This window comes from Podarcis erhardii (assembly GCF_964252035.2).
Source record: "Podarcis erhardii genome assembly, chromosome: 16".
In the NCBI taxonomy this organism is placed as follows: domain Eukaryota; kingdom Metazoa; phylum Chordata; class Lepidosauria; order Squamata; family Lacertidae; genus Podarcis; species Podarcis erhardii.
In genome coordinates this window covers 17,664,618-17,692,524 of record NC_138514.1, presented here as the reverse complement: position 1 = coordinate 17,692,524, position 27,907 = coordinate 17,664,618, and the positions used below count along the sequence as shown (strand labels likewise).

The 27,907-nt window shown below is 43.8% G+C and overlaps 1 protein-coding gene across 2 annotated transcripts; it reads left to right on the top strand.

The window, feature by feature from the left end:
- The first annotated feature begins 9,126 nt into the window (after window positions 1-9,126).
- On the top strand, window positions 9,127-27,425 carry LOC309331102 (uncharacterized protein). 2 transcript variants are annotated; one of them, XM_081843129.1, is made up of 11 exons: window positions 9,127-9,764; window positions 12,494-12,615; window positions 14,383-14,428; window positions 15,043-15,080; window positions 15,176-15,822; window positions 18,878-18,983; window positions 19,983-20,129; window positions 21,103-21,163; window positions 21,751-21,917; window positions 23,743-23,844; window positions 25,238-27,425. In XM_081843129.1, exons 1-11 carry the CDS (start codon window positions 9,512-9,514, stop codon window positions 25,358-25,360), a joined length of 1,812 nt encoding a protein of 603 aa, XP_081699255.1. In that variant the 5' UTR covers window positions 9,127-9,511; the 3' UTR covers window positions 25,361-27,425. The 2 variants fall into 2 exon arrangements, with proteins under 2 accessions (XP_081699255.1, XP_081699256.1); XM_081843130.1 differs by lacking the exon at window positions 23,743-23,844 and having other exon boundaries at window positions 9,131-9,764.
- Window positions 27,426-27,907: the final 482 nt, after the last annotated feature.

Below are 27,907 nucleotides of genomic sequence, written 5' to 3'. Positions count from 1 at the left end.
CTTAAAAGTGGCTTTTTTGCAGTAGTTTGCATCTCTCTAGAAGTGGGGTTTTTTTTACAGCTTTGATTATACAAAACTATTGTGCCCTAAGTTGTGAATGTTATTATATGTTGCTAAAGTAGAAAATAGGGACGTTGGTGGCACTATGGGTTAAACCACAGAGCCTAGGACTTGCTGATCAGAAGGTCGGCAGTTCAAATCCCCGTGACGGGGTGAGCTCCCGTTGCTCGGTCCCTGCTCCTGCCAACCTAGCAGTTCAAAAGCACGTCAAAGTACAAGTAGATAAATAGGTACTGCTCCAGCGGGAAGGTAAATGGCATTTCCGCGCGCTGCTCTGGTTCGCCAGAAACGGCTTAGTCATGCTGGCCACATGACCTGGAAGCTGTACGCCGGCTCCCTCGGCCAATAAAGCAAGATGAGCGCCATAACCCCAGAGTCGGCCATGACTGGACTTAATGGTCAGGGGTCCCCTTACCTTTCCTAAAGTAGAAAAACAAATTGGATAAGCAAGCTAGCACTGCATAGATTTTCTCCAGAATCTCCATTTCCCACTAATTCACACTTAAAAATATCCCACCACCACCATCTCTCTGGGATAGCGCAGTCAGTAGAGCATGAGACTTAAACTCAGTGTCTTGGGTTTGAGCCCCATATCTGGCGAAAGATCCCTGCATTGTAGGAGGTTGGACTGAATGACCCTCGTGGTCCCTCCCAATTCTGCAATTCTATGAATCCCAGTTTCCAGGAATGCAGGCCCTCCAAGTGTCCTAACTTTCCAGGGACATCCCTGATTTAGAGAAGCCATCCCGGTTTCTGATTTGATCCTGGAATGTCTCACTTTTCCTTTGTTGTTGTTGTTTAGTCATTTAGTCGTGCCTGACTCTTCGTGACTCCATGGACCAGAGCACGCCAGGCACTCCTGTCTTCCACTGCCTCCCGCATTCTGGTCAAACTCATGCTGGTAGCTTCGAGAACCGTGTTCAACCATCTCATCCTCTTTCGTCCCCTTCTCCTTGTGCCCTCCATCTTTCCCAACATCAGGGTCTTTTCCAGGGAGTCTTCTCATGAGGTGGCCAAAGTATTGGAGCCTCAGCTTCAGGATTTGACCTTCCAGTGAGCACTCAGGGCTGATTTCCTTAAGAATGGATAGGTTTGATCTTCTTGCAGTCCAAGGGACTCTCAAGAGTTTCCTCCAGCGCCATAATTCAAAAGCATCAATTCTTCGGTGATCAGCCTTCTTGATGGTCCAGCTCTCACTTCCATATATCCACTTTTCCTTTTCCTTAGGATGTCCCTATATTCACTGGAGAAATGTTGGAGGGTATGGAAATGTTATGCCTCTAGTATGAAATTGCCAATTCATCAGTTGAAGAGTCATGAAATGGTGGGAACTCTGCTAAGCCGCTGGGTGTCAGTAGAGAATCTTACAAGAACAGCACCAGCCTCTTGACTTCTTATGGAAGGCTTTACAGCTGCTTAATGGAGAAGTACAAGACAGACAAGCTCATTGCCTGGCGATTGACTGACACACAAAAATGCAGCTGAGGAAGCTTCTTCCATCACTTTCTCTTCATGCATGCCATGAAAATCTCCACCTGCTTCATTTCTGCCTCTTGGGCTGCTGTGAAAGGCACATAAACAAGGCCAATCATAATAAGAGATTGCAATCCTAATATATGGTGCCCTGAAGGCGCACTCAGAGCTTTTTGAAAACATTGGCTTCATTAGGCTTATGCTGCAACAATTACAAACGTGGGAGGGTGTGTGTGAAATAGCTGCTCTGGATAGGATGAACGTGAGAATAAAAATTAGTAGAGGTTTGCCTGACCTTAGCAAATAGACCGGGCACCCCCAAACTCAGCCCTCCAGATGTTTTGGGACTACAACTCCCATCATCCCTGACCACTGGTCCTGTTAGCTAGGGATGATGGGAGTTGTAGTCCCAAAACATCTGGAGGGCTGAGTTTGGGGGTGCCTGAAATAGACCCTCCCTGAGTGTTCCTGACTGGCCGGAATGTGTCCTGGAGCTCTGATAATACTTTTTTCTCGCCTGGAAAGAGAGGAATGTGTGAGCAAACATTTCTTGCTCTTCACACTGTTGCTGGTGGTCCTGCCCAGCACTGGCAGGGTGGCCCTCGGAACGTTGCCTAGAAGGGAATGTGGCCCTTAGGTATATCATGAGAAATATGCACTGAAATGCTGATGAATTTTCATAAGGACTTTTAAAAAAAATTGCAAAGGGGTGCAGAAATTTCAGGGGAAACAAAAGAAGACACCAATCTGCATGAAATGCCCATGTATGCATATGCTAATTTATGCGTACAGGTGCAGATTTAGAAGTAATGATTAGAATGCAAATATAAATCTCTATATCCTTCCAGTGTCTTTGTGTTCTCCCCCTCCCCGCCCCTCCCCCCACAAACTTGGTCCATCAGAGCTCTGGCTTCTTGTATTTAAACAGTTGCTGTTAAGAAAGGATCGTGATGTTGACTTAAATGGCTGAGATGGATTTAGAGGAGTCCTAGTACAGAATTCAGCAGCCAGGTTGCTCATTAGGGCAAGATGATTTGAGCATATTGCACCGATCCTGGTCTGACTGCATTGGCTACAAATTAGTTCCTGGGCCCATTCAGAATGTTGTTTTTGACCTATAAAGCCTTAAACAGCTCAGGATCGCGATACATCAAGAACCGCCTTTCTCCATATGAACCTGCCTGGTTCCTCCACGAGAGGTCCGAAAGGTGGCAACACGAGAAAGGGCCTTTTCTGCAGTGGTTCCTGTTGGTGGAATGCTCTCGCCAGGGAGGTTCACCGGGCGACTTCATTGTACACCTTTAGGCGCCAGGTGAAAACATTCCTGTTTAGCCAGGCCTTTGGCTGATTGACATCTGGTGCCCTTTTTAATGTGTTGTGGAAAGGGGGGTTATTTGTTTGTCTTTCTTTTTATTATGTATTCTGTGTTTTTATATTGTGATTTTATGTTGTGAACTGTCCTGAGATCTACAAGTATAGGGCAGCATACAAAATAAATAAATGTAATATTGATGATGATGATTAAACAAAGCTGGTTGCATTTAAAGAGAGGTTTTCTACATCTCTTGATCTTCCATTTCATTGGACCTCTGACACAGACCTTGGCTTTTCACTAGGGCTTACCTTTAGCTGGTACAAAAACAATTTGTGAATGCCTCTTGAACTCTAGCTTGAAGTCAACTCACTATACCCAGAAAGGTTCGAACATGTTTCTGTTGATGAGACCTGACTCTTCGCCTCTGGGCAAAATGGGTGCCACTGTCTTTCCCGAAAGAAGCCAAGTGAACACCCTATGTCTTACTTTCGTGCTTGTCTGATGAAAGCCAGGGAAAACATTTAGGATTTTCCCAGTGAGTCATTCATACTCCCACAAATCTTTTTCTCCTGGCGCTTGAGCTGGAGTTTGTAAAAATCATAGTGTTTGTCTGGGCTGGAGAGAGGAGCAGGGGAAAGATGCTGTCCAGTGTAGAAGGAGCATACATTTATGAACTGGAAGTCTTGGTGGGTTGAGATTCTAATCATTAAAATGGTCTCATTCCTGTTGTTTTACCTTTCTCTTGGATTATATCCTGTGACTGTTGTTTTTCTGCAGATGACTAGCACGGCTGCCCATCTGCAGATTCACACAATAGGAGTATAGCATCTAGATCAAGGGAAGTAATAGTGCCACTGTATTCTGCTCTGGTCAGACCTCACCTGGAGTACTGTGTCCAGTTCTGGGCACCACAGTTCAAGAAGGACACTGACAAACTGGAACGTGTCCAGAGGAGGACAACCAAGATGGTCAAAGGCCTGGAAACGATGCCTTATGAGGAACGGCTAAGGGAGCTGGGCATGTTTAGCCTGGAGAAGAGGAGGTTAAGGGGTGATATGATAGCCATGTTCAAATATATAAAAGGATGTCACATAGAGGAGGGAGAAAGGTTGTTTTCTGCTGCTCCAGAGAAGCGGACACGGAGCAATGGTTCCAAACTACAAGAAAAAAGATTCCACCTAAACATTAGGAAGAACTTCCTGACAGTAAGAGCTGTTTGACAGTGGAATTTGCTGCCAAGGAGTGTGGTGGAGTCTCCTTCTTTGGAGGTCTTTAAGCAGAGGCTTGACAACCATCTGTCAGGAGTGCTCTGATGGTGTTTCCTGCTTGGCAGGGGGTTGGACTCGATGGCCCTTGTGGTCTCTTCCAACTCTATGATTCTATGATTCTATTCTATGATTCTATAACCCAACCACAAAGGGTTTCTTACGGATGTTGTAGGATCAGGGGTGATGGGTGTTGTAATGCTTGCAACATAACCATTGTCAACATAATTCATGCTTTGTTGCATAGGAGTCAACTCCTGTGGTTGAGGTCCCTTCAGCACCCAATAAAATATTTCAGCCCCCACCAGCTCCACCCCCAGTTGATAGGCATTGCCATTCAAATGGGGTGCGTGCGTCGTATCTTGTGATCGATTGTGTGGGGCAGGGCTTACCTGCCGCCCACCTCAATATTTTATTCAAGTTGGCACCCCTGCTTTGTTGTAACCAGTTGCAATCAGGTACCCATGCCCTGATCATATGCAATTTTTCACCCATAAGAATAGCAGCAGCACAGGGGCCACTGTTACATGGGATGTTTAGAAAATATTAGGATCTGCCAATATCGGTTCTCTCTGTTTCTCATTTTTCCAATCTTAAATCTAGTTCCCCATATTTTGCAGTAATTTGCCAAAAAAAAGAGCCTCATGAAAATTAATCAGCATTTTAGTGCAACATTCTAACAAACAGATTTGTATATGCACTTTTGACTAATGTACACATTTTTGCAAGCAATTTCCCACAATATTATGCATTTTTAATATTAATCTCACTCAAAGTTTCGTTTTTATGCAGACTTTCCCCTAAAATACACACATTTGTAGGCATAGTTTGATTGGAGAACTCTAACAGAAAACTGTTTTGGAAAATGTGAATTTGATCAATTTGGATTTGAATGCATGTGGAATCAAATTTCTCCCCCAACCTTATTTCACATAGCACTTTCTCCAAATTCTGTTTCCCACGTTACTCTTTCTGTATCATACATGAGTGTGGGATGAGTGGAGCAATATTTCCTGGCAATATTTGCCAGCAGAAACAGTTTCATTGTGCAAAGGCTGCACATATGTCTAAATAAAGATATTTTTTTTGCTCAGAGAACTGGTGTTCCCATTCCTAGCCTTTGCCATAGGCAGTATTTAAAAAACAAACATCCAAGTTAGGCATGCAGGACAAGTCCTGGAAAGTCTGAGTGGTTTGAAATGCTGAGGGATTAAAATACTCTATCTGTGCTGATAATCTTGTGTGAAGAGCACAGAGTTGATACTAATATGATTCCTAGAAGGACCATAAAGAAGGTTGATCGCCGAAGAATTGATGCTTTTGAATTATGGTGCTGGAGGAGACTCTTGAGAGTCCCATGGACTGTAAGAAGATCAAACCTCTCCATTCTTAAGGAAATCAGCCCTGAGTGCTCACTGGAAGGACAGATCCTGAAGCTGAGGCTCCAATACTTTGGCCACCTCATGAGAAGAGAAGACTCCCTGGAGAAGACCCTAATGTTGGGAAAGATGGAGGGCACAAGGAGAAGGGGACGACAGAGGATGAGATGGTTGGACAGTGTTCTCGAAGCTATGAACATGAGTTTGACCAAACTGTGGGAGGCAGTGGAAGACAGGAGTGCCTGGGGTGCTCTGGTCCATGGGGTCCCAAAGAGTCAGACACAACTAAACAACAACAGAAGGAGCCAGTCAGCCACATTTGCATTTTGATGCTTGCTTTCCTGCACCCTCCCCTAGGAGAGAATTGATCTCAACTGCCACACTGGTTTAAATTAAAAATGCTTGCAATCAATTTGGCAGTTTTCTTAGCCGGGGGGGGGGGCTGTCTTTTGTTCTCACACTGCCACCAAATCTATCTGTAGGCAGATCAATTTAAAGCAGATCCCATACAAATTAAAAATACTCAACTTCCCTCAAAGAATCATGGGAACTGTAGTTTGTTAATGGTTGCGGGAAAACTACAGTTCCCAAAATTCTTTGGGAGATGTCATATGCTTTAAATGTGTGTTAGATGCGCTTTAAATAGATGGTGCGGATGTGCACTGAGCACCTTACAGTTCTTTGAAAACACTAATGCCATACAGCACCTCAGGGCTGGGAGTATTTCCTGCCAGAAACCCTGGAAGGTTCCGAACAGTAGTCAGTGGTGGACCTTTTTTGGCGGTCCTGTTTATTCTGCTAAATCGGCATGACTATGACAGAAACTATGACAGAGTTAAATGCACGAGTTAATTAATAGCAGGTGTTATCCTTTTTATTATTCTATTATTAAACAGTACTTCCTTCATGTGTGTATACACACAGAGAGAGAGAAGGAGAAAGGGGGGAGAGAGGGGGGCACTTAAATGAGACCAGTGTGAGCAAGTGAAATGTTGAGGATTAGTTATTTGTGGTCTTACTTGCAAAGATACAGGAAGACGTATGGCATTTTCAAGACAGTGGCTCAATTTGTGATCTGTAACCACAATACTCAATAATTTAGTAGAGTCCCAGCTGCTAGAAATTTGGTCCCCTTACACCCTTGGAGGCGTTTGCTAAAGCAAAGACATGTAAGATTGCACTGTTGCTTCTTAAGAAGAAGAACTGATAATATTTTGTTGTGGATGTGTCCCTGAAGGAGTATATTACAATATACTGTAATTGTTCTATTATTGAAGGACATGCTTAAATGTTACATTGCAAATGGGCCCCTCGTTAGAATGTCTAGCCTGGGCAGATAGAGATAAAGAACAAGGGTTTATTGTCACACCAGGATGAGGGAGGTTGCAGGAAGGAGGGAGAGAAGACCAAGACCTTATATGGTAATATAGGAACTTATTATAAGTTTCGATTTCCCAGAAATCAGGTGACTTACAAGAAATCAGGTGACTTACAAGAGATCAGGTGGTATTCTATTTTGCAAATCTCTCTCTCTATATATATTAAGAATAATTTTTTATTAACCGACCAATCACATCAAATCAAACCAAATTACATAAATTCCAAATTACACAGCCGAATTTTAAATTTTTGTTGGGGGTACCCATATTTCAAGTTCTGAAGGGGATCCAATCAACTTCTTGCTTCTTACTGCTGTTTTAATGTCCACAAATCTAACCTTATGATGTTCACAGTACTATCCAGTCCTTTCTTATTGTTTTTCTACATCTCTTGTTGTTATTTTCATATATTTTCCCTTTCTCTTTGTGACCTCTGATAATCTCCGCAAGCTGGTTAGAACAGTTTGTAATCCTGCGTGGATATTATTTTTTTTATCCAGTAGCTATATCCAGACATTTTCCATATAACATCACTTCCATACATCAAAACAGTCTCAGCGTCATTAATCTTCACCAATCTGCCTCCTTTCTCAAAACCTCTGAGGAGATTCACTAGGAATGCAGTCTGAAAACAAGTCCGTTCTTCCTCCCAGCTATAAATCCTTTGGCAAGATGGCGACTCCGAATTAATTGCTGCGCCATTCCCAAAAGCTCTTATTGCTTCTTGATCTCCATAAAGCATACTTTTGGTTAAAGTTTATCTCCACACAGACCTTAATCATCCTCCTTGGGTCAGTTCAACCGACAATTCTAATGAGGAGGGGTTCTTGTAAATCACATAGAAGGAAAGTAAAAAAGGTTCCCCCCCCCATTCAGTCCCGTTGTCAACATACCCAGCCTTTGGTGTATCTTCATCGTAAAATATTACTGTTTCTCCAACCCGTCGTCTTCTTTCGCAGAGGTCACTTAACTTAGCAGACTTCACTCCCCTTCTTCACTTGAAATATGTGCATTTGCTTCTTTTGTAATTAATTATTCCAAATTGCTGCAACTAGTGCGCGATCAGAGACAGCGTCCAGGAGAGCCGAGGTCCACACGGGGGCATTCTGCCTAGGGCCCTCACCCCCTTCTTTCGAATTAGGGGGTGATTTATGGGCACAGCAGGCAAGGGCAGTGTTCCCCATCTCCTTGGGGCAACAAGGGAGGCTGCCTACTCCCATAACAGCCTCTTAATTACCCAGTGTGGGTCGGAGAGATGGTATTGTCGGCCATCTTCCAATGCGCCCCCTAGTGGCCCCCCTATTTTGCAAATCTATATAAAGGGGCACACCCTGACTACTGTGTACAGGTTGCGTACTGATTGCCCTGTGCCTTTGTTCTGCATATGCACTTCAAATAAAAATCCTGTTAATAACCTGCAAGAGCGTTTTGCCGCTTTGTATGAATCTGTGCTTCAGGGACCCAAATAGTAGATATGTGTGGTCCTTCATCCTGATACAATGGGGAAAAAATGTTCTGGGGTTCAGCCTGCACACTTGTTCCCTGCTGCTGGCCCTCAGCTGTGCAAATGCAATCCTGGCCTTTTTAAAAAAAAGAAATTCCAAGGAATGTGAGGGAGGGGGCACATTAAAAGGGGGAAAGATTCAGGACCACATTGGGATGGAGAGGACCTTCACCTCCCATCATCCCTGCCCACTGACTGGCACAGGACCACTGGGTTACTGCCACTGGTGCGGGCAATGACCAGTTGCCTGGTAGTTTAAGGCACCTTCCTATATTCACACAACTGGAATTGTAGGCAGAATGTTTTATTAAACAGAGGACAGGCTTGAGGCCTAGTTCCTTCCCTTGAGGCAGTAGTGACTGAATAGTTACCATGGTAACCATAGGGGACTCCTGATAGCTGTGAATCTCTCTGTGCTTTTGAATGGGAAGGTTGTTCCCCTCTAGTGGGAACAAGGTGTGTGGAGGGGAAGCAGTCAGAGCACGTAGTTTTTGAGGACCTTGAGCAAACCGTGAGGTGTGAGCAGTACCTTAGACTGCAAGGTTTCAGTCTGGGGTGAACAAGTTGTATAACAGAGTGCAAGATGTTTGCTTCCCCTTGCAATCTGCTAACAGGATCATTCTGTGCAGCTGTTTAATATTAGCTACCTGCCACTGCCAATTATGTTTTTTGCATTGTTTTTCTGCCTTTCGCCGCCTACGTTATCTGTCAGTCAGCTGCTTCTACAGCTTAATTGGGAAACAGGGTGTGGTTTCTTACTGACAACTGACGTCTATCCAGAGTTACCTGGGTATAAATTATCTTTTTCTTTTTCTTTTTTTAAAAGTAGGCAGGGAACCGGCTTTGAAACACCCAGAAACGGCTTCCAGAACATGACAGGTTACAACCCAGATTGATTTTATCCTGTAAACATTTTCCCTCTTGCTTTCATGAGCAAATAAAGTCAGAGGATGCTGCCTCCACCAGCTTCTACCATAGGGGCAAAGACAACCTAAGCTTGGTTGCCTCCCAGAATTCCTCCCAGTAAGTGGGAGTTTAGTTTGGACAGTGATGGCGCTGACATGCGGAATCATGCACCCTTGGCAATGAGTAGGAAAGTGAGCCTCATCGAGGGAATGTAATCTTCTTTCTGCAGGATGGAAGCACTGGTGAAAGTATTTCAATCGGATACCCAGCCATTGACAGCCAGCCCAGATATCTGTGCCAAGGAAGGTTATGGCTATGCAGAGGACCACGGGTCTCCTATGCCAGGGGAAACAGCCAGTCCCAAAAGCTATTTTCAACAGAGCCCGTCTTTACCAGCCTCTGGATTAACTGAACTATGCAGTGTGGAATCCACTACCTGGAATACATCTGCAGCTAAGGTTCAGGAGCTGCCTGCCAGGAGAGGTAAGATGAAACCTTTCTGTGCATAATTGAATACTTTCCTGCAACATGATTTGCGGTCATTTCATCAGGCAAGAAAACAGACTGATTTCTCACCTGCTTCTTGCAATATATGTTAGTGTGCAAGAGAAATTCCCTGAGGATAGTGACCTGAGTTCAGTCATACCTCTGGTTACAGACCCTTCAGGTTGCATTTTTTTTTGGGGGTTACGGACCCACTTAAACCCAGAAGTACCGGAACGGGTTACTTCCAGCTTTCGGCGGTCGCACATGCGCATAAATGCTAAATCGTGCTTTGCGCATGCGTAGACACACTGCTGCGGGTTGCAAACACTGCAGGTTGCGAGCGTGCATCCCACACGGATCACATTCGCAACCTGAGCGTCCAGTGTATATAGGAAGTGTCCTTGGTATATAAGGGAAGGGCCGTGGCTTAGGGGTAGGGCACCTGGTGTGCATGCAAAAGGTCCCTGGCGCAATCCCTGGCAAATCCAGGGTGGGCTTGGAGAGATTCTGTGCCAGAAATCCTTGAGAGCCACTGCAAGTCTGTGCAAACAGTACTGAGCTAGGCAGGCCGATGGTTTTATGGAGTGTAAGGCAGCTTCCTATATAAGTGTGTTGCAATCTCTATTGGCCTGCACTGTGAAGGGGATTTCCTGCAGTGTTTTTGGAAGAACACAGAAGTGAACGGTGTACATCTGCATTCTGCATTAGACGGATGGGGCGAGCAAATTGACTGCCACTTTGTTTTGCATTCTGCCCCATGTTAATGGTGTCCACATGCGTCACAAATGACAGGAAAGAGGCTCAAAGTGGATTTTGATTGTGAAAGCACCATTATCCTAATACGTTATGTAAGCCCAGTGTTCAAAGCACTTCAGATGCACTGTATCGGTATTATTTCCAACCCTCTCGAAAGGTTTGGTCAGCCTTGGTAGCCCATATTTCCAGCAGAGGACATGAGAGTGGGAATGAGTAGCTTGCTTAGAGACACCTAGGATGTTTCTACATTTTCAGACTTATATCTGTTTTATACCACTTTAACCATTGTGGATTCCCTCAAAGAATCCTGAGAACTGTAGTTTGACGTGAGGGACTGAGAATGCTCTGTTAGATATTCCTAGCTCTCTGCAGCTAAAATTCATAGCACTCTAATATGAGGATAGAGAAGTTAAATCAGTTTAATTCTGTGGTGTGCATATGTCTTGTAGAGAGCTAGATAGCGGAGGTGAAGTTTGAAAGAACTCCCAGCCCAGGCTCCTGACCAATATGCTACCCTTCTTCATAAAACATTTTCACTTCAGATGTCACTGGATGACTTTTGGTGTCACTTCCAAATTTACTGACTTGCTGAGCCTTTCAAGGCTATAACAAGGATTGAATCCCATACAGACAAGTGCAGCTAATAACTGCGAAATGAGGACCCAAACATCCAAAGAAACCCTTAATATTGCAATTGAGACATCTTGAGAGGAAAGTTGCAGCTGAACCTCATGCATCTTTGCTGAGAGAAACCTCAGAACCTCCACCGCCAGGTCAACAGAGCTTGGTCCCAGATCCTAGGATAGGAATGAGGGAGAGAGATTCCATTTAGTTCACATTTCAAGGCTGACTCACCTAATTTACACTTTCCTAAGCAATACCTACACTGAAGCACAGGCATTCTTCAAAATCTGCACTTTCCCAATTTTTGCAGTGCGTTTCTCCAGCCAGGTAATATGTACGGAAATGGATATTCTAGGGTACTGGGGGCATAAAAAATGCATCAGTTGGTGAGGATAAAATTCAGGAATGTGTTCTATTAGGAAACATTGATTTGCAAAAATGTGTATTTGGGGCAAGATTATGGTATAAAAAAGTGTGTATTAAGAGATATGCACCTGAAAATAGTGATGAATTTTCATTAAAACTTTTTTTTTTAATGCAAACTGATGTGAAAATGTGGAGAACTGAACTTAAGATTGGGGGAAAATGAGAAACCAACATTGACAGATTTGCCCATCCCCAAACTGGGATTGCAATGTGCTCTGTTTTCCAGGCAGGCTCTGAGCCCAAACATTGTTCTCCATGACCAGTTCCTAGAAGTGTTGATGGTAGTGATAGGAAGACTTGATTAATAAGATGCTTATCATTATTCATGGGAGGCCTTTTGAGTGCCAAGCATTTTGAAATTGGCAGGACTTCAAGGAATTTCCTGTTGTCAGTGAATATGCAAAGGTTGGTGGAATCCACTATGGTAGCAAAAGTATTTCAATCACCCACTCAGGTGAAAGAAATAAAAGCATATTGCAGGGCCAGTATGCTGAAATACACGGCTCCTAAACAAAACTTTCCTCCGAACAAGCACACAAGTGATTGCATTACCTGCCAAAGGGCATAGCTGGGCAACACTGAGGTTTTCTCTATACTGAAAAACCTGAATTGCTTTCATGCCCCTTTTACCATCCAAAGCATCCTAGGAATTGTACTTTAGCAAGGAGGAAAAGAACTCTGCTAAAGATTCCCAGCTTCACAGAACATCAGGTGCCATTGTTTATGTTCTGGGTTGTTGTGTGTGTTTTTTTTTAAAAAAAACATTTTTTAATTATTTAAATTTTGATTATTATTTTTTTAAAAAAATATTGGTTTATCCAGTGGTGTTTATATACTGCTTTGGGAACACAAGCTGAGAAGCATGGAGCAGGCCCTCTGTAAATGCATGTCACCACCTTTTGATTTATTTATTTTTCCAGGTTCAGCATTGACTGTGGGTGCCCCTCCGAAGCAGTATGTGGGTGTGAGGGTAAAAATGCCGGTGTGTGAACTGCTGAGAAAAATCCGTCTCTCCAAAGGGACAGAGTCCAGTGACGTCAGGGTAAGATACTCGGCCCATTTCCTGAGCACGAGGATAATGAAGATCGGGCTGTTCCCACTGTGAGATGCCCCTTGCACCTTCCCTTGTTTTGCTAAGCTATGTGGCCAACCCAAATTATTATGATTCCCAAGATGGAGATTCACACTTCCTTCCATTAATTAACTCCATGTTCTTCCTGCCCCATTTCCTTTCATCATTGTCATTTATTTATTAAAAACAGTGGATACCTTTAAAATAAAACTAAAACAATCCTGTGCAGGTGGAGACCATTTTAGGTATGTGCAGTTGATGCATGACCACTGACACGTGGGTCCTTTTGGGCCTGGAAGAGGCAGGTGTAGGAGCAGAACAGGCTTATGTGTGCTCTGCCAACGCACGTGGGGGCCAGGAATGGAACCCCCCCATGCAAATCGGTGCTGCCTGTACAAAATAGACACTCGTGGCAAAGACTCATTTATTTAGCCACTTAGAACAAAGAAAACGTTTTCAGTTGTTTCTGGAAAGTGCAGATAGTGGGGTCCCTCTTGCCATTCCACAGAACAGGGGTAAAGGTAAAGGGACCCCTGACCATTAGGTTTGTCACGGATGACTCTGGGATTGCGGCACTCATGGCCGAGGGATCCGGCGTACAGCTTCTGGGTCATGTGGCCAGCATGACTAAGCCGCTTCTGGCGAACCAGAGCAGCACACAGAAACACCGTTTATCTTCCCGCTGGAGCGGTACCTATTTATCTACTTGCACTTTGATGTGCTTTTGAAGTGCTAGGTTGGCAGGAGCAGATCTTTGCAACTTGCAGGAGATGTTTTCCCACAGGCTACAGCAATCTTCTGGGGGTACATGTGCTAAGGCAGCATTTCCTTTATATGGCTTCCTCTGCTGTCACGTTATATATAAGCCCTTTGTCAAGCACTACATTGTCAAGAGTGCTTAATAAAAAGCATTAGTAGCTGCAGACACAGCGCAAAGGGGAGATCTCCTGCACAAGCATCATTGGAGGAAAGGCCTACAGTGCCTGCTCATCTCAGTGGTGTCTGCACAAGAGAATTTCCCCTTGGGTTCTGTTGCATCTCTAGGTCATTCCTGTCTGTCTCCCACTCTTCCATACTTGCAAATAATCAACCACATTCTCCACTAAAAGTGCCCCAAATGCTATACAGTAATAATTTTTCCTAAAAGGTGACTAATTCCTACCCTTTTATTCCTATTTCTTCCTGATGGTATCACCTCTGATAGGATTCCATGCCAGTCATATTTCCCTTACGCTCTTGCTCATTTTGCTAAATTATTGCTTGTTGCTGTTTTTGTAGTATTAACTTTAAGTTAATTTATACACCACTTAATGTCAAAACTCATTTACCAATTATGACCCTGTCTGAAAACACCCTAGTTCACTTTTCTAGTACTGCTGGTATGGTGGTCAGGGAATCAAACTTTGTGTTCGGTATTGATATTTATCCTTCCACTAAGAGTCACACACTAAAAGTGTGAGTTTCTGGGCTACTTCTCTCGAACAGAAAAGTTGGCTACAACTGAAGCTCGATTTGTAGAAGGGATCACCTTGAGATCACAGGGGTTCCCCTGCTTGTGTCACTGACATTTTTTTCAGCTTTTGCCCCAGTCAATGAGACATCCCAGGCTGTCTACAACTGTGCTGGCCGGGACTGATGGGAGTTATAGTCCAAAGCTTCTGGAGGGTACTAGGTTGAGGCTAATCTATTTAATCAAGGTTGATAATTTCCCAAATACATTTTTTTTTCTTTCCATAGGAAACACCTGCAAAAGCAAATACCAAAAGGTCTTCAGGAAGAGCAGGTAAAAAAAGGAAAAAAAAACTTGTGTGTGTATGTATGGGGCAACCCTACATGCAAAAACCCTTGCTTTAATTACAGATAGGTAGCCGTGTTGGTCTGCCATAGTCAAAACAAAAAATTCCTTCCAGTAGCACCTTAAAGACCAACTAAGTTAGTTCTAGGTATGAGCTTTCGTGTGCATGCACACTTCTTCAGATACACTGAAACAGAAGTCACCAGACCCTTGTATATAGTGAGAAGGTGGGGAGGGGTATTACTCAGAAGGGTGGTGGGAATGGGTGATTGGCAGATAGCTGTGATGAGCCTGTTGACGACTCTTAACGACTGCAATAGGTCTTACAGGAAAAAGCAAGGGGTGAGAAGGTGAAAAATGGCTTTGTCATGTATAATGAGATAAGAATCCAATGTCTTTGTTCAGACCAGGTCTCTCCGTGGTTTTAAGTTTGGTAATAAGTTGCAATTCAGCAGCTTCTCTTTCCAGTCTATTTCTGAAATTCCTTTGTAATAGAACAGCTACAAGATCCCAAAGTACAAGATCCCAAAGTAGCTGTTGCTTTAATTGTTTTGGTAAGTGAATACCTATAGATATTTATATATTTCTTTTTTCCTGTACAGGGAAAAAAAGAGCTCGCTCAGAAAGGCATGACAAGCAAGTATGTGGGACACTTTTTCTCTTCCGTAGCCAGCATTTCCCAAGCAAATCAGACCGCAGACCTCACACATTCATTTCTTTCTCTTCTTTTTAAAGAACTGCTGTCAGGCTCAGACAGCCTTAAAAAGCACAGAGGACTTGGACATCCTAGTCGAAGTACTTCAGGAAGACCTGAACAAGAGCCACTCCAAGCTAGAGCCTCGGTTGCCTACACAGTTCCCACATGGTGCGACGCAGGGATTTCAGCCTCCCTGGTGGGAAACCAACGGCAACTCACAACCAGATGGCAACTGGCTGGGAAGCAGCTGGGAGCCTGCCGGATTTCAGCCGTTGTCTGCTTCAGGCGCATTGCCTCACCCACGTGCTGAGATTTCCTATGGATTTGATTGCAGAAAGACGCAACAACGTCTGGATCTTACCGACACGTTCCAGAATACCTGCGTGGAAGAAAGATGCTGGCTGGGGAATGGGTCTGTTGAACATCCTGGGGAGAGTTCCCAAGGCTTTGCCAAGGAGATTAGGCCTCACTGCCACGACCCACTGGGGCAGGCTTTGCCAGAGACTTGGGAAGAGGACACTGCTGCCTTGCATGGCAGGGGGTGTCTGAAGGCAAGTGCGTGGTCTTCCATGGGGCAGGAGGCTCCTGCCATTTCTTTCTTCCAATTCCAGCTCTGCCGCGAGGAGAGTCGGCTCAGGGGCATCTCGGTGGACAAGTTGCTCATGCCGGATAGAAATGGGAACAGGTTGGTCAGTGGTTTGGTTTTGTACCTGACAATACTTTATTTTTTTATTTTATTTTTCAAAAAAAATTATTGGTTTTCACAGTATTATAAACAAACAAACACATAAGACAAACATAAATCATAGTCTTATTGAAAACTACACTTATTAACTTTGTTAAGTGACTTCCCAGCTCCCCCTTGGTTGAATTTCATTGCATATCCTTTTAATGGTTTCCCAAATCATAATTCTTATAAAATTTAACATCCTTAAATCTTAATTTTATGAAATTAAACATATTAATTCATCACTTAACATAAATAAAATCCTAAACCAATTAAGAATCTGCAAGCTATTTTCAGTTAATTTAACTTAACATATTTAACTAAATAATCATTAAATTTAATCCACTCTTCCTGATACACCTCCTCCTTCTGGTGACAATACTTTAAAAAGTTAAAACATCTTTTAACAAAACCCTTTGTAACTTGGGTGATGGAATGATTATACGCCCCATGGTTCTTGCTACCTTTCCCCCGTGGCCTTTGTTTCATTTCATTGCGGTTCACAGATGTATCCTGAGAGCTGCTGTGAGTCTATGTTTACTTTCTGACCAGTGTCCATTGCAATGTTCAGAGTAACATATGCAAAACAAAAGTGAGGAGGGGACTATTCCCTGCCCCAACAAACTTGAAGCCAAATACCAATAACTAGGGAGAAAGGGAAGGGAAGAATTTGGTAATGAATTTTAGTAAATGCTGTGGCTTAAAAACTCAAGTTTTAAACCATCCAAGGAAGGGATCCTGGATCTGGAGGACAATGGCTTTCTTATGTATATATCACAGTAAAGGTAAAGGTAAAGGTAAAGGGACCCCTGACCATTAAGTCCAGTCGTGGCCGACTCTGGGGTTGCGGCGCTCATCTCGCTTTGTTGGCCAAGGGAGCCGGCGTACAGCTTCTGGGTCATGTGGCCAGCATGACTAAGCCGCTTCTGGCGAACCAGAGCAGCGCATGGAAATGCCGTTTACCTTCCCGCTGGAGCAGTACCTATTTATCTATTTGCACTTTGACGTGCTTTTGAACTTCTAGGTTGGCAGGAGCAGGGACCGAGCAACGGGAGCTCACCCCGTTGCAGGGATTCGAACCGCCGACCTTCTGACCGGCAAGTTCTAGGCTCTGTGGTTTAACCCACAGTGCCACCCGTGTCCCAGGTATATCATAGGAAACTTCTAAGTCCATAAGTCCATCTAGCTCAGCGTTGTCTACACTGACTGGCGGTGCCGCTCTATTATTATTCCCATATTATAGATGTGTCGGGGATTAAGCCTTCCGCTTATCCTCACAGCCACTAGCTTTACTATTCCTCTTATTGCCAACTTACCAATATGTCATTATCATTGTTCTTAGAGTGGCAGAAGCCGATGGTGCTTCTCTGTCATCGATTTTCTTTCCTTCCTTATTTTCAAACATGATGGCCATAAATCTGAATGGGGAGGTTATCCAGCAGCGTCAGGTCACTGATAAGGGAACAGGGAGGAGACTTCCAGAGAACTCAGAGGGCCTATTCACTGGAACCGGAACAAAACAAAGCAACGTTTTATGAGCCATTTCAGTAGAACTGTGTATGTTTCTATTTCAAATATTTGCTTCTAAATCTTAGATCTAAAATAAAGGGAAATCCCTTTCCCCTTTCAGAGCTGAGTCAAAGCGAGGCCGTGCCCTTTATTTTGAAACTGAATAACTTTGAACCAGCATACCATAGAATCTATGATTCTATGTATCACAGAATCATAGAATTGTAGAGTTGGAAGGGACCCTGAGGGTCATCTAGTCCAACCCTCTGCAATGCAGGAATCCCAACTAAAGCATCCATGACAGATGACCAAACCAACCTCTGTCTTAAAAACCTCCAAGGAAGAAAGTATTGGGGCTTGGATAGATATCTGGGGATGGGGTGGGTTTTCCCCCCCCATTTTGGTTTCATGTTTTGCTAGTCTTAAATCCAGTTCCCCACAACTTTAATCTCCATGCGGAGGAAGGAGTTTTCTCATCTGCAATCCTTGAGAGATGTTGCCAGTCAGTGTAGACAGTATTGAACTAGATTGACCAGTGGGCTGACTCGGCATAAAGCAGCTTCTTATGTTATTATTTGTTAAATTTGCAAATAGTAGGGGTGGGGATCGTATCTGGGGAAGAGCCATAGCTTAGTGGAAGAGCATCTGCTTTGCATGCAGAAGGTTCTAGGTTCAATCCCCAGCATCTCATTGGGAGGCAACTTCCTATGAGCCTGTGAAAATATCCTTTAGACATTTGCCCAGCAGCAAAAGCTCTCATTTGATTTCAAGCCTCTCCGCCCTTGCTGTTTCTCTCTGTTTCGCAAAACCACATACTCCCCAACATTTCTCTGATGAAAATAGGGCATCTTATTCAACAACAGCAACAACAACAACTTTATTATTTATGCCCCGCTTATATGACATTGTTGCCTCAGCCACTCTTGGCAGCTTCCAACATACAGTGGTACCTCAGGTTAAGTACTTAATTCGTTCCGGAGGTCCGTTCTTAAACTGAAACTGTTCTTAACCTGAAGCACCACTTTAGCTAATGGGGCCTCCTGCTGCTGCCATGCCGCTGGAGCATGATTTCTGTTCTCATCCTGAAGCAAAGTTCTTAACCCGAGGTACTATTTCTGGGTTAGCGGAGTCTGCAACCTGAAGCGTATGTAACCTGAAGCGTATGTAACCCGAGGTACCAGTGTATATAAAAACATAATAAAACATTAAACATTAAAAAAAATTCCTATACAGCTTCCTTCAGATGTCTTCCAAAGGTTGCATAGTTACTTGTCTCCTTGGCTCTGGGGTTGCATAACTCCATATCCTCCAACATTTCTTTGATGAAAATAGGGATGTCCTAAGGAAAAGAGGGACATTCCAGGATCAAATCAGAAACCGGGACAGCTTCTGTATATCCAGAACTGTCCTTGGAAAATAGGGACACTTGGAGGGTCTGGAACCACCTGTGGCATTTCTGAAACCAAACCAAAACTCCTCTTGTTTTCTCTCCCCTTCTGCCCAGGCTTCTTCACAATGCTGTTTCTCAGGGGAAAAGGGCGCTGGCATATGCGCTGGCAAGGAGGTTTGCACATCTCAACAGACTTGATGGGAAGAACGCAGCGAAACAGGTACGAGCTGCTTTTTAGCAGAAGGCTGTTTGCAGGGCAGCTGTTGGTAATTTTATAGAAATGGACCACATGAAATAGAGCAAAAAGGGGGGGGGGATTAGTGAAAAGTTGCAAGCTGCATTTTTTAAAAACGCAGAAACCATTTGTCCACTAATCCCCAAAAGGCCAACAGAATAAGAGTGTTTTCACTTGTCTGTGAATGATAAGTGTCTTAAGGTACAAGGGGAGGGGGCCCATAAGGGGGAAATGGAATGGCGGATCTTACTTTATTCTAGGTCATGCTCCCTAACGCTAATTCACGTTAACTGAAAGCCAGCTTTTGAAACTGCTCTTGCACTTGTTCCTCTACTAGTGGTAGGAAACCTCATACAGCCTCAAGCAGAGAGGAGGAATCTGTGGCTGTCAAAATACGCTAGGACTTCAACTCCAGTCAGCCCCAGTCAGCATGGCCAGTGATCAAGAGATGGGATGGGAATTGTAGTCTAGCAGTGAAATATACTCAGTCGAGAGTGGATTCCATGCTCTTTATTCAGCTCATAGTGGGAAGAGGAATGAAAGCTCCCCCAAAGTATCTGCTTTATATACATTATTTACACAATGGGCTGCAGGTGATTGGCTAATTCCGGAATTCTCCTGTAAGCCAATCAGGTTGTGGATTCACTTCCATCTAGAGCTGGATTGGGTGGCTCCTGCAGACCAATCATACTGCTGCATTTTTCTAGGACCAATTAGACTGCTGCATTCTAAATCCTATTGTTCTAGGACCAATCAGACTGCTGCATTTTGGATCCTATTCAACTCAGTACATAACAAGCAGTATCCTAAAAGAGCGGGGGGGGGCACATGTTCTCTTCCCTTTGAATGGATGTAAAGATTATTGCTTGCTAAATTGCAGCAGTTGCGATATTAACAACACAGTGACAAGGTGCCACTCTCATTTGTGAATAGCTCAAAATTTCTATCTCTCCTTCCCCATCTTTTTTTTTTAATCCTTCAAAGACTGCGTTGCACATAGCAGCTCAAAAGAACCACCATCTTATTGCCAGCGACCTGCTGTCTCTGGGGGCTGATGTAAACGTGAGGGACAGCTCAGAGAAGACTCCCTTGCACCTCTGTGCTGAGAAGGGTTATCTGAGAGTCTTGGAAGTAAGTAGAGTTTGAAAGTGGGGCCTGGCTGGGTTAAAGGGAAAGGTAAAGGGACCCCTGACCATTAGGTCCAGTCGTGGCTGACTCTGGGGTTGTGGCGCTCATCTCGCTTATTGTCTGAGGGAGCGGGTGTACAGCTTCCGGGTCATGTGGCCAGCATGACTAAGCTGCCTCTGGCGAACCAGAGCAGCGCACGGAAATGTCATTTACCTTTCTGCTGGAGCGGTGCCTATTTATCTACTTGCACTTTGACGTGCTTTCGAACTGCTAGGTGGGCAGAAGCAGGGACTGAGCAACGGGAGCTCACCCCGTCGCGGGGATTCGAACCACCAACCTTCTGATCAGCAAGGCTCTGTGGTTTAACCCACAGCGCCATCCGCATCCCCCTGGCTGGGTTATATGTCTATTAATTTGAGGTAGGGATGGGGGAGAAATTCAGTGCAGGTCACCTTTAACCCCAAACCTACCTAATCTGTACTTCCTGAAAGAATATGCCGACTGAAGTATAGCCATGCATCAAAATTACCACCATTCTGAATTTTGCAATGTTCTCCAGCCAAGGACTGTGTACAAAAGTGTGTGTGTGTGTGTGTGTGTGTGTGTGTGTGTGTAAGTAACGTGTGCATATACATGTATATATTAATAAAAATATTGTTGGAAATGTATGGTATCTGGGGAAACTGCTTGCAGAAATATGTATGTATATATGTCAAAACTGATACAAAAATGTGTTTATTTATGAGAGCTTTGCACTAAATACTGGTGAATTCGTACAATTTTTTATTATTATAAAAAAGATCGCAACTTTCTGCAGAAATGCGCCCTAAATTTAAGATTAGAAAAATGAGAAATGGAGAGAAACCAACACTTGAGAGGTTTGTCCATGCCTATCCTTTTGCAACTGTTTGGCCCACTCTTACTGCAGCCTGAAGTCAGGATATTTAAAGTAGCCTCGTCTCTTTTTCCATGGCAGGTCTTGAAAAGCTGTCAGGAAGTTGGCATCCACGTTGAAGTAGACGCAACCGACAATCAGGGTATGTGGAGAAGTTTGGAGAGGCTAGGGAACTCCCTTCCTGCCTCTTAGGATACAATCTGTCAATCAAGGCATGCACCTAATACAGCGGTTCTCAACCTGTGGGTCCCCAGATGTTGTTGGACCACAACTCCCATCATCCCTGAGCTCTGGCCTTGCTAGCTGGGGGTGATTGGAGTTGTAGTTCAACAACATCTGGGGACCCACAGGTTGACAAAGGCTGACCTAATACATAGCAATCAACCACATATATTGCTTTTCCTTAATTAACTGCAGACATGGGGGAGCTCAATGTTTACTGGGAAGGCAGTGTGTGTGATGGGGGGGGGATATCTATTCCCTCCCCCCCCAATGATATTCCCTCCCTCAGTCTCCTAGTAGCACACAGGGAGAGAGATGGGATCTCTGTTCCAACCACAGTGAGAAAGTGACGATACGAGCCTCCACTCTCTGTTGTTTTCCCCACTGTGAATTGGACAGGCACATGCCTATAATTATTGAATAGAGAGCAAAACGCATGCTACATGCTAAGCACACGTCTGGTTTGGCCTGCAGTGTCTAATGCTCCTTCTGCTCCTCTCTAAACAGGCTTAACGCCAATACAGTGCGCGGGTTTGGCTCACTGCGCTCTCGCGATGGACTCGGACAGCCGCCATCTCTCGGCTGAGACGTGGAAGCTTCTGAACCTCCGTAAGGATCAGATACTGAGTGGCATCAAGTGCCTGATACAAATGGGAGCCAACCCATGGGAGCAAGTAAGTGCTTTGGTCTCAAACGGAAATGTAGCTTGATTTTATGAAGGGTTTTGGAGTGGGTGTAGGGTCTTTTTCTTTCCAGGCCTTTCCCCTTCTGCTCACTCGTATCCTTTCTCCTATCAGAAAAGAGAGTTTTGCCAACTGTCAGAGGCTTTCCACACTTTTTTTTTTTAAAAAAAAGCATTTGCGGTACAATCGTACCTTGGTTTTCGAACAGCTTAATTCTCGAACGTTTTGGCTCCCGAACACCGCAAACCCAGAAGTGACTGTTCCAGTTTGCGAACTATTTTTGGAAGCTGAACGTCCAACAGGGCTTCCACAGCTCCTGATTGGCTGCAGAAGCTTCCTGCAGCCAATCAGAAGCTGCACTTTGGTTTCCAAACATTTTGGAAGTCGAACGGATTTCTGGAACGGATTCCGTTCGACTTCCAAGGTATGATTGTACTACAAAAGAGAGTGCCAACTGGCATAAAATTGGTGTCGGTAAATCATGTGCATAGATTCAAATTTGGAAATAGTGGATGGTAGCTAACTACCGTATTTTTCGCCCCATAGGGCGCACCGGCCCATAGGACGCACCTAGTTTTTTGGGGAGGAAATCAAGGAAAAAAATTTTATTTCACCCCCCCCCCCAGCCATGGGCTTTGGGATCAGCAAAAGGGGACCTTCAGGGACAGCCTCTCTAGCCTCCGTGGGGCAGCGCATTCCACTGCCCTGCAGAGGCTTTGCACAGCCATCCCCAAGCTAGAAGAGGGAGACGGAGCGCTCCATCTCCCTCTTCTGCTTTCAGGGACAGCCTCCCTAGCCTCCGTGGGGCAGCGGCTTGCCCTGCTGTCCCCTGAGCTTGTAGGGCTGGCGGTGGGGAGAAGCTTGCTTCAGAAAGCTTCAGAAAGCTATCCTCAAGCCTTGGGAGCCCGCGGGAGTGCCCGCCGGGCTCGCAAGGCTTGCGGAAATCTGCGCGAAGCACGGGACGCCCTCCAGAGCCCGCCCCGAGCTTCAGGCTGCAGGCTGCTGCCCGCAAGCCTTGCGAGCCCGGCAGGCACTCCCGTGGGCTCCCAAGGCTTGCGGATAGCTTTCTGAAGCCTGGAGAGCAAGAGGGGTCGGTGCGCACCGACGCCTCTCGCTCTCCAGGCTTCAGTGAAAGCCTGCATTCGCCCCATAGGGTCACACACATTTCCCCTTCATTTTTGGAGAGGAAATAGTGCGTCCTATAGGGCGAAAAATATGCTAACTTCTACTCAGATCAAAGCCATTAAATTAGTGGACCTAAGTTGTTTTTATTATTATTCCTTTCATTTCTATATTGCTTTATATTTTTAAGAAATCTGAAAGCAGTTTACAACACATTAAAGCATCAAATGAAACCCTCTGGAATAAAACACTGCTGAAGGAAGTCAAACATAAAATATACATTCAAAGCAGCATAATTAACAGGAAACTTAAAACAGTAGCTTAAAGATTTCAAAATAAAACATTGCAAAGTAAATCAAGTACAGAACAAACATTTAACACAGCAAAGTTGACAAAGCAAATTATATTAAATTAAAGCAAATTATATTATATTAAACCTTTCAAAAGAAAGCATTACTAGAGGAAGTCAGATGTAAAATGCGCATTTAAACCAGCTATTCTCCTAAAATAGGATACACTGCGACTCTGCTAGGAACCCATGTATTAAATTGCTCTTAGTTCCGGAGATAGTCTTCTTGATACACGTATGTTATTTCGTTGACATGTTTTGCTGGGATCTCTTCTAAGCATAATGTCTACGCAAAAGCTGTATCGAAACCAGGGGACTATGACTATTCTCTTATCCTTTTCCTAGGGAACAAACTCATCAAGTCGAGTTTCAAATTATTTTGCAAAAGTCCAGCAAAATAGTGAACTGATGCGTTTTTTCCAAACTCACAGGCCCCAAAGGCAGCAGGTAATTCTATTGGGTTGGTGAAAAGGGTGGCAGGTAGACTGCAATAGGATTGGTTGCTTTGCCAGTTTTTGTGTGTGTGGTCCTTAAGTATTATGATGACAGACAGAAAGGAAAGAGAATGAAGCTTTCAGTCATAAAACCAGCCAGATGGGTGGGGCATAAATAATCAGTTGTTGTTGTTGTTGTTACTTGGGAGTAGGAATGTGGGAGAAACTCAGTTCCAGTTTGCATCACTTAAAGGAGAACGTAATTCTTTATTACAGTGGATGCTCGGGTTGCGAATCTGTGATCTGTGCGGGAGGCACGTTTGCAACCCACAGCACCACGTCTGTACATGCGCGGGTTGCGCTTCTGCGCTTCTGTGCATGTGCAAAGTGTGATTTAGTGCTTCTGCGCATGCACAACCACTGAAACCCGGAAGAAACCCGTTCCGGTACTTCCGGGTTTCAACGCGTCCGTAACCCAAAAAAACACAACCTAAAGCATCTGTAACCCGAGTTATGACTGTATTATTATTATTATTATTATTATTATTACTACTACTACTACTACTACTACAATGGTACCTCGGGTTACAGACGCTTCAGGTTACATATGCTTCAGGTTACAGACTCCACTAACCCAGAAATAGTACCTCGGGTTAAGAACTTTGCTTCAGGATGAAAACAGAAATCGTGCTTTGGCAGCGCGGCGGCAGCAGCGGGAGGCCCCATTAGCTAAAGTGGTACCTCAGGTTAAGAACAGTTTCAGGTTAAGAACAGACCTCCGGAACGAATTGAGTTCTTAACCCAAGGTACCACTGTATCTAAATTCCCATGCTTGGTTGCAACAGTTTAAAAAACAACTTTAGACAGAGCTTAAAAACTTACAGTTACAAAAAAATGCAAAAATTTGTATCCTTTAATTAAATGAAACATACACACATTGACTCACTGTTATTTTTTTCTAAGCCCAGATCACACTAATGAAGTTGCAAAATAACTCTAGGGATTGAGGGCAGGAGAGAAGGTGAATACATGGCGTCACAAAGCACCAGGCAATCTGTACTTGGCACAGCCAGCTACTGTTGCAAACTTGCAGAACCCAGCCTTGGCAGTAGGCTGTAGGGGACACTGAAATCCCACCTTTGCCCCTGAGAGTCTTCCTCAGCAGCCCCTGGGGCTTTGGGGTTTCATTAGTCAGTACCCGCCCCCTGCCTCATATATCATTGCAACCTTCAAAAGTAGAAATGCCCTTTGTTTTTGTTTTGTTTTTAAATTAAAGCTGAGATCCTTAGGAAATGAAGATTCTTCCATTAATACAGCTTTGCAGAGATTCTGTGGAAGCCTGGCTTATGCATAGCTCTTGTCCATGTTAGGAAATGAAACTGATTGAATACTTTCACTTTGTCCAGGATTACAGCTTGCTCTCTGGACTAGATGAAATCGCCCTTCTGTATTTGCAAGGAGAAGATGTGGAGCCACCAATGGTTTCTTTTCCAAGTTTCCTTGACCATTCCCATGAAGGTGCAATGTAAACAGGACACCTAAGCACACCAGGAAGCAATGGACTTCCTAGAACACTGGTTGCTGATACGTCAGATGTGTTTCAGGCTTTGTATACTTGATGATCTGAAGCCTGCGGAATGCCTCGATGGACTTCAAGAAATCTGGAGTGCCATTTCTGCCAGGCTGTTGGCGGAAGAACAGCTTGAGAATAGACAGTAAAAGTCTTTGAACCTGTGAAGGCTTGGGCTTTGCTGGATTCATGTCCTCAGAAAAATTGTAGTGGAAGAGCACTGAAGATTATACATGGCAAAGGCTGGCTCTATTTCCCCAAGCCATATGTGTCAAGATAGAGAAGCTCTGAGGTCTTCTCCCCTGCCTTAAATGACCTTGCTCTCAAAATATCAAGTGTAGGAGACAATGCTCCTTAATGGATGGTGGTCCATGGAGCAGGCACAGATTATTGCCATGCAAAAATTCAAACTGATCCCCTACAGAGGGAGGGCTTCTGTATCTCATTGGCAGAGCACCTGCGTTTTATCTCTGGCGTGAACTGGGGAAAACAAAGCCACCCCTGATCTGAGGATGCATTTTCAGCAAAGCCACAATGCTTTGTTTATCGATGCAATCAAAGTTTATGGAGGTTGTTTTGAGTGTGTATAAGAAATGCACAGACGAATCTGGAACCAGACAAATGGAGCTGGGCATTTCACCAGGGCTGAGTGAAAACTGCTCCCCCATAATTCTGCACATTGAATTTTTGGTGAAAGCTCTCGATACAGTATTATGTAAACAAACAAATATGCATACAAACCTCTTGTACCATCTCCAAGATGAAGACATTTAATATGGCACAAGCTTTTGTAGACTGCAGTTCAATGCAACAGGTGCAATTTCCTTTGCACCATGAATCTTTCTTTCCTTTCTTCCTTCCTTCCTCTTTAATCAGTGAAATCTAAAATCTACCTAGCATCTGCCACAATCCAGTCCAAAGTTCATTGTGCTGAAATCCTTTGAGGTTGGAGCTGAATTGCAGCCATTGTTCTGACATCCTATATTTATGGATCTTTTTGATTGGACCCAGCACAGGGATGGGAATCCTCCAGCCTATGGGCCAATCTTGGTCTGCCTCTCAATCAGCTGGTACCACTTTTTCCTGCTGTGTGTGTGAGAGAGAGAGGGAGGGAGGGAGAGAGAAGTTTCAAGAAGACTCCTGTTGGGCAATAATTTTTTAAGAGAGCTCATTTCCCATGTAGTGGAAACAGCTTTCTTTTGTTTTCTGCAAGTCAAACAGGTTTTTTGGGGGGCGAGGGAATACAAACACCTGCCAGATCTGTTTAATGATAGACAAATGTTAGCTGGAAGATACTGTGTACAGTGATTCCACTTTGAGATTTCCCCTTCTCTCCCTCTCTGCACACCAAGACCTGCACTGTACCTCTTTGTTCAACAACTTGCTCATAGCTCTACGTCTGGTTCCAAATGTTGCCCTTTCTTTTGGTAAGCTTTGGTTCTTAAGTTAGTGGTTTCTGTGAAACTTCATTAGTTGCTACACATGGAGCAATACGATACTAATAATGTTTTTGTAATTAAAAAAAAAAGCAAATTGAATATATCCACCAATTGGTAAACATGGAGTATTCCCACTGATTTCAATGGGAAATGTATTTTTTCAAACAAAAGATTGTGTATAATAAGATGAACCTCATAAATGGAAAATATTTGTAAATGCACTTCAATTATAGTGCTGAGAAAGTTTGGGGTTTTTTACATGTAGTTTATTTTTCTTTGAACTGTTTTGTTGACTGAAATTGAAGATTGCTGCTGTTTTAATGACTCCAGATGATTTTTGACTTAAAAGTACACACTCTACCATAAAATGTACAACCTACTATAAGAGAAAACATGCAAATCAATCCAATAAGTTTATGGAAAGATGGGCATTTTTTGGTAATGTTCTGGAATAATAAGCTTAATGTACTACCCTGTGCTGTCTTTAATTTGCTGTAATGTTAATAGTTACTTTTTATGTCAGTAGTTGGAATTTTGGTTGTCAATGCTTTAATGATCTAATAAAGAATATATCTATTTTTAAAAGGTCACATTCTTCCAAATGCAGTGAAATAATAATCTTGCGCATATGGCTGTGTAGTTCCTTCAGAATCATCAACTAAAAATGGTCCATCAGGATTCCAAGACTGCAGTCCTAGGGTGCACTTGTACATAAAACTGCTAGTACATTTGCAAAGCTAAGCATTGGATGGGGGACCACATGTTGAGATTCCTGCATTGCAGGGGGTTGGACTAGATGACCCTCGGGATCCCTTCCAACTCTTCAATTTTATGATTCTATGTGTGCACAGTGAGGTTGTATTAGTGATTTTGAATTTGTAGGCTGGCTGTGGATGATATGTATAAAAGTCAAAAATCATCTTGGCAATGAATTCACAAAATAACTTGTACAAAATAGGCCTAGTGATACACAGTGAGAAACATTATTTTGCTCTAGTGGATTATGAAAGTTAGACTTTGAATCATTTTGTGTGTGTGTGTGTGTGTGTGTGCATTATTTAATCATT

Bases quoted from the DNA above. Each gene is read 5' to 3' on its own strand.
- LOC309331102 (XM_081843129.1), top strand. From the start codon at position 9,512: ATGGAAGCACTGGTGAAAGTATTTCAATCGGATACCCAGCCATTGACA. The intron at 21,164-21,750 runs GTATGTGGAGAA...CTCTCTAAACAG, and splicing joins AGACGCAACCGACAATCAGG to GCTTAACGCCAATACAGTGC. The intron at 23,845-25,237 runs GTAATTCTATTG...CACTTTGTCCAG, and splicing joins ACAGGCCCCAAAGGCAGCAG to GATTACAGCTTGCTCTCTGG.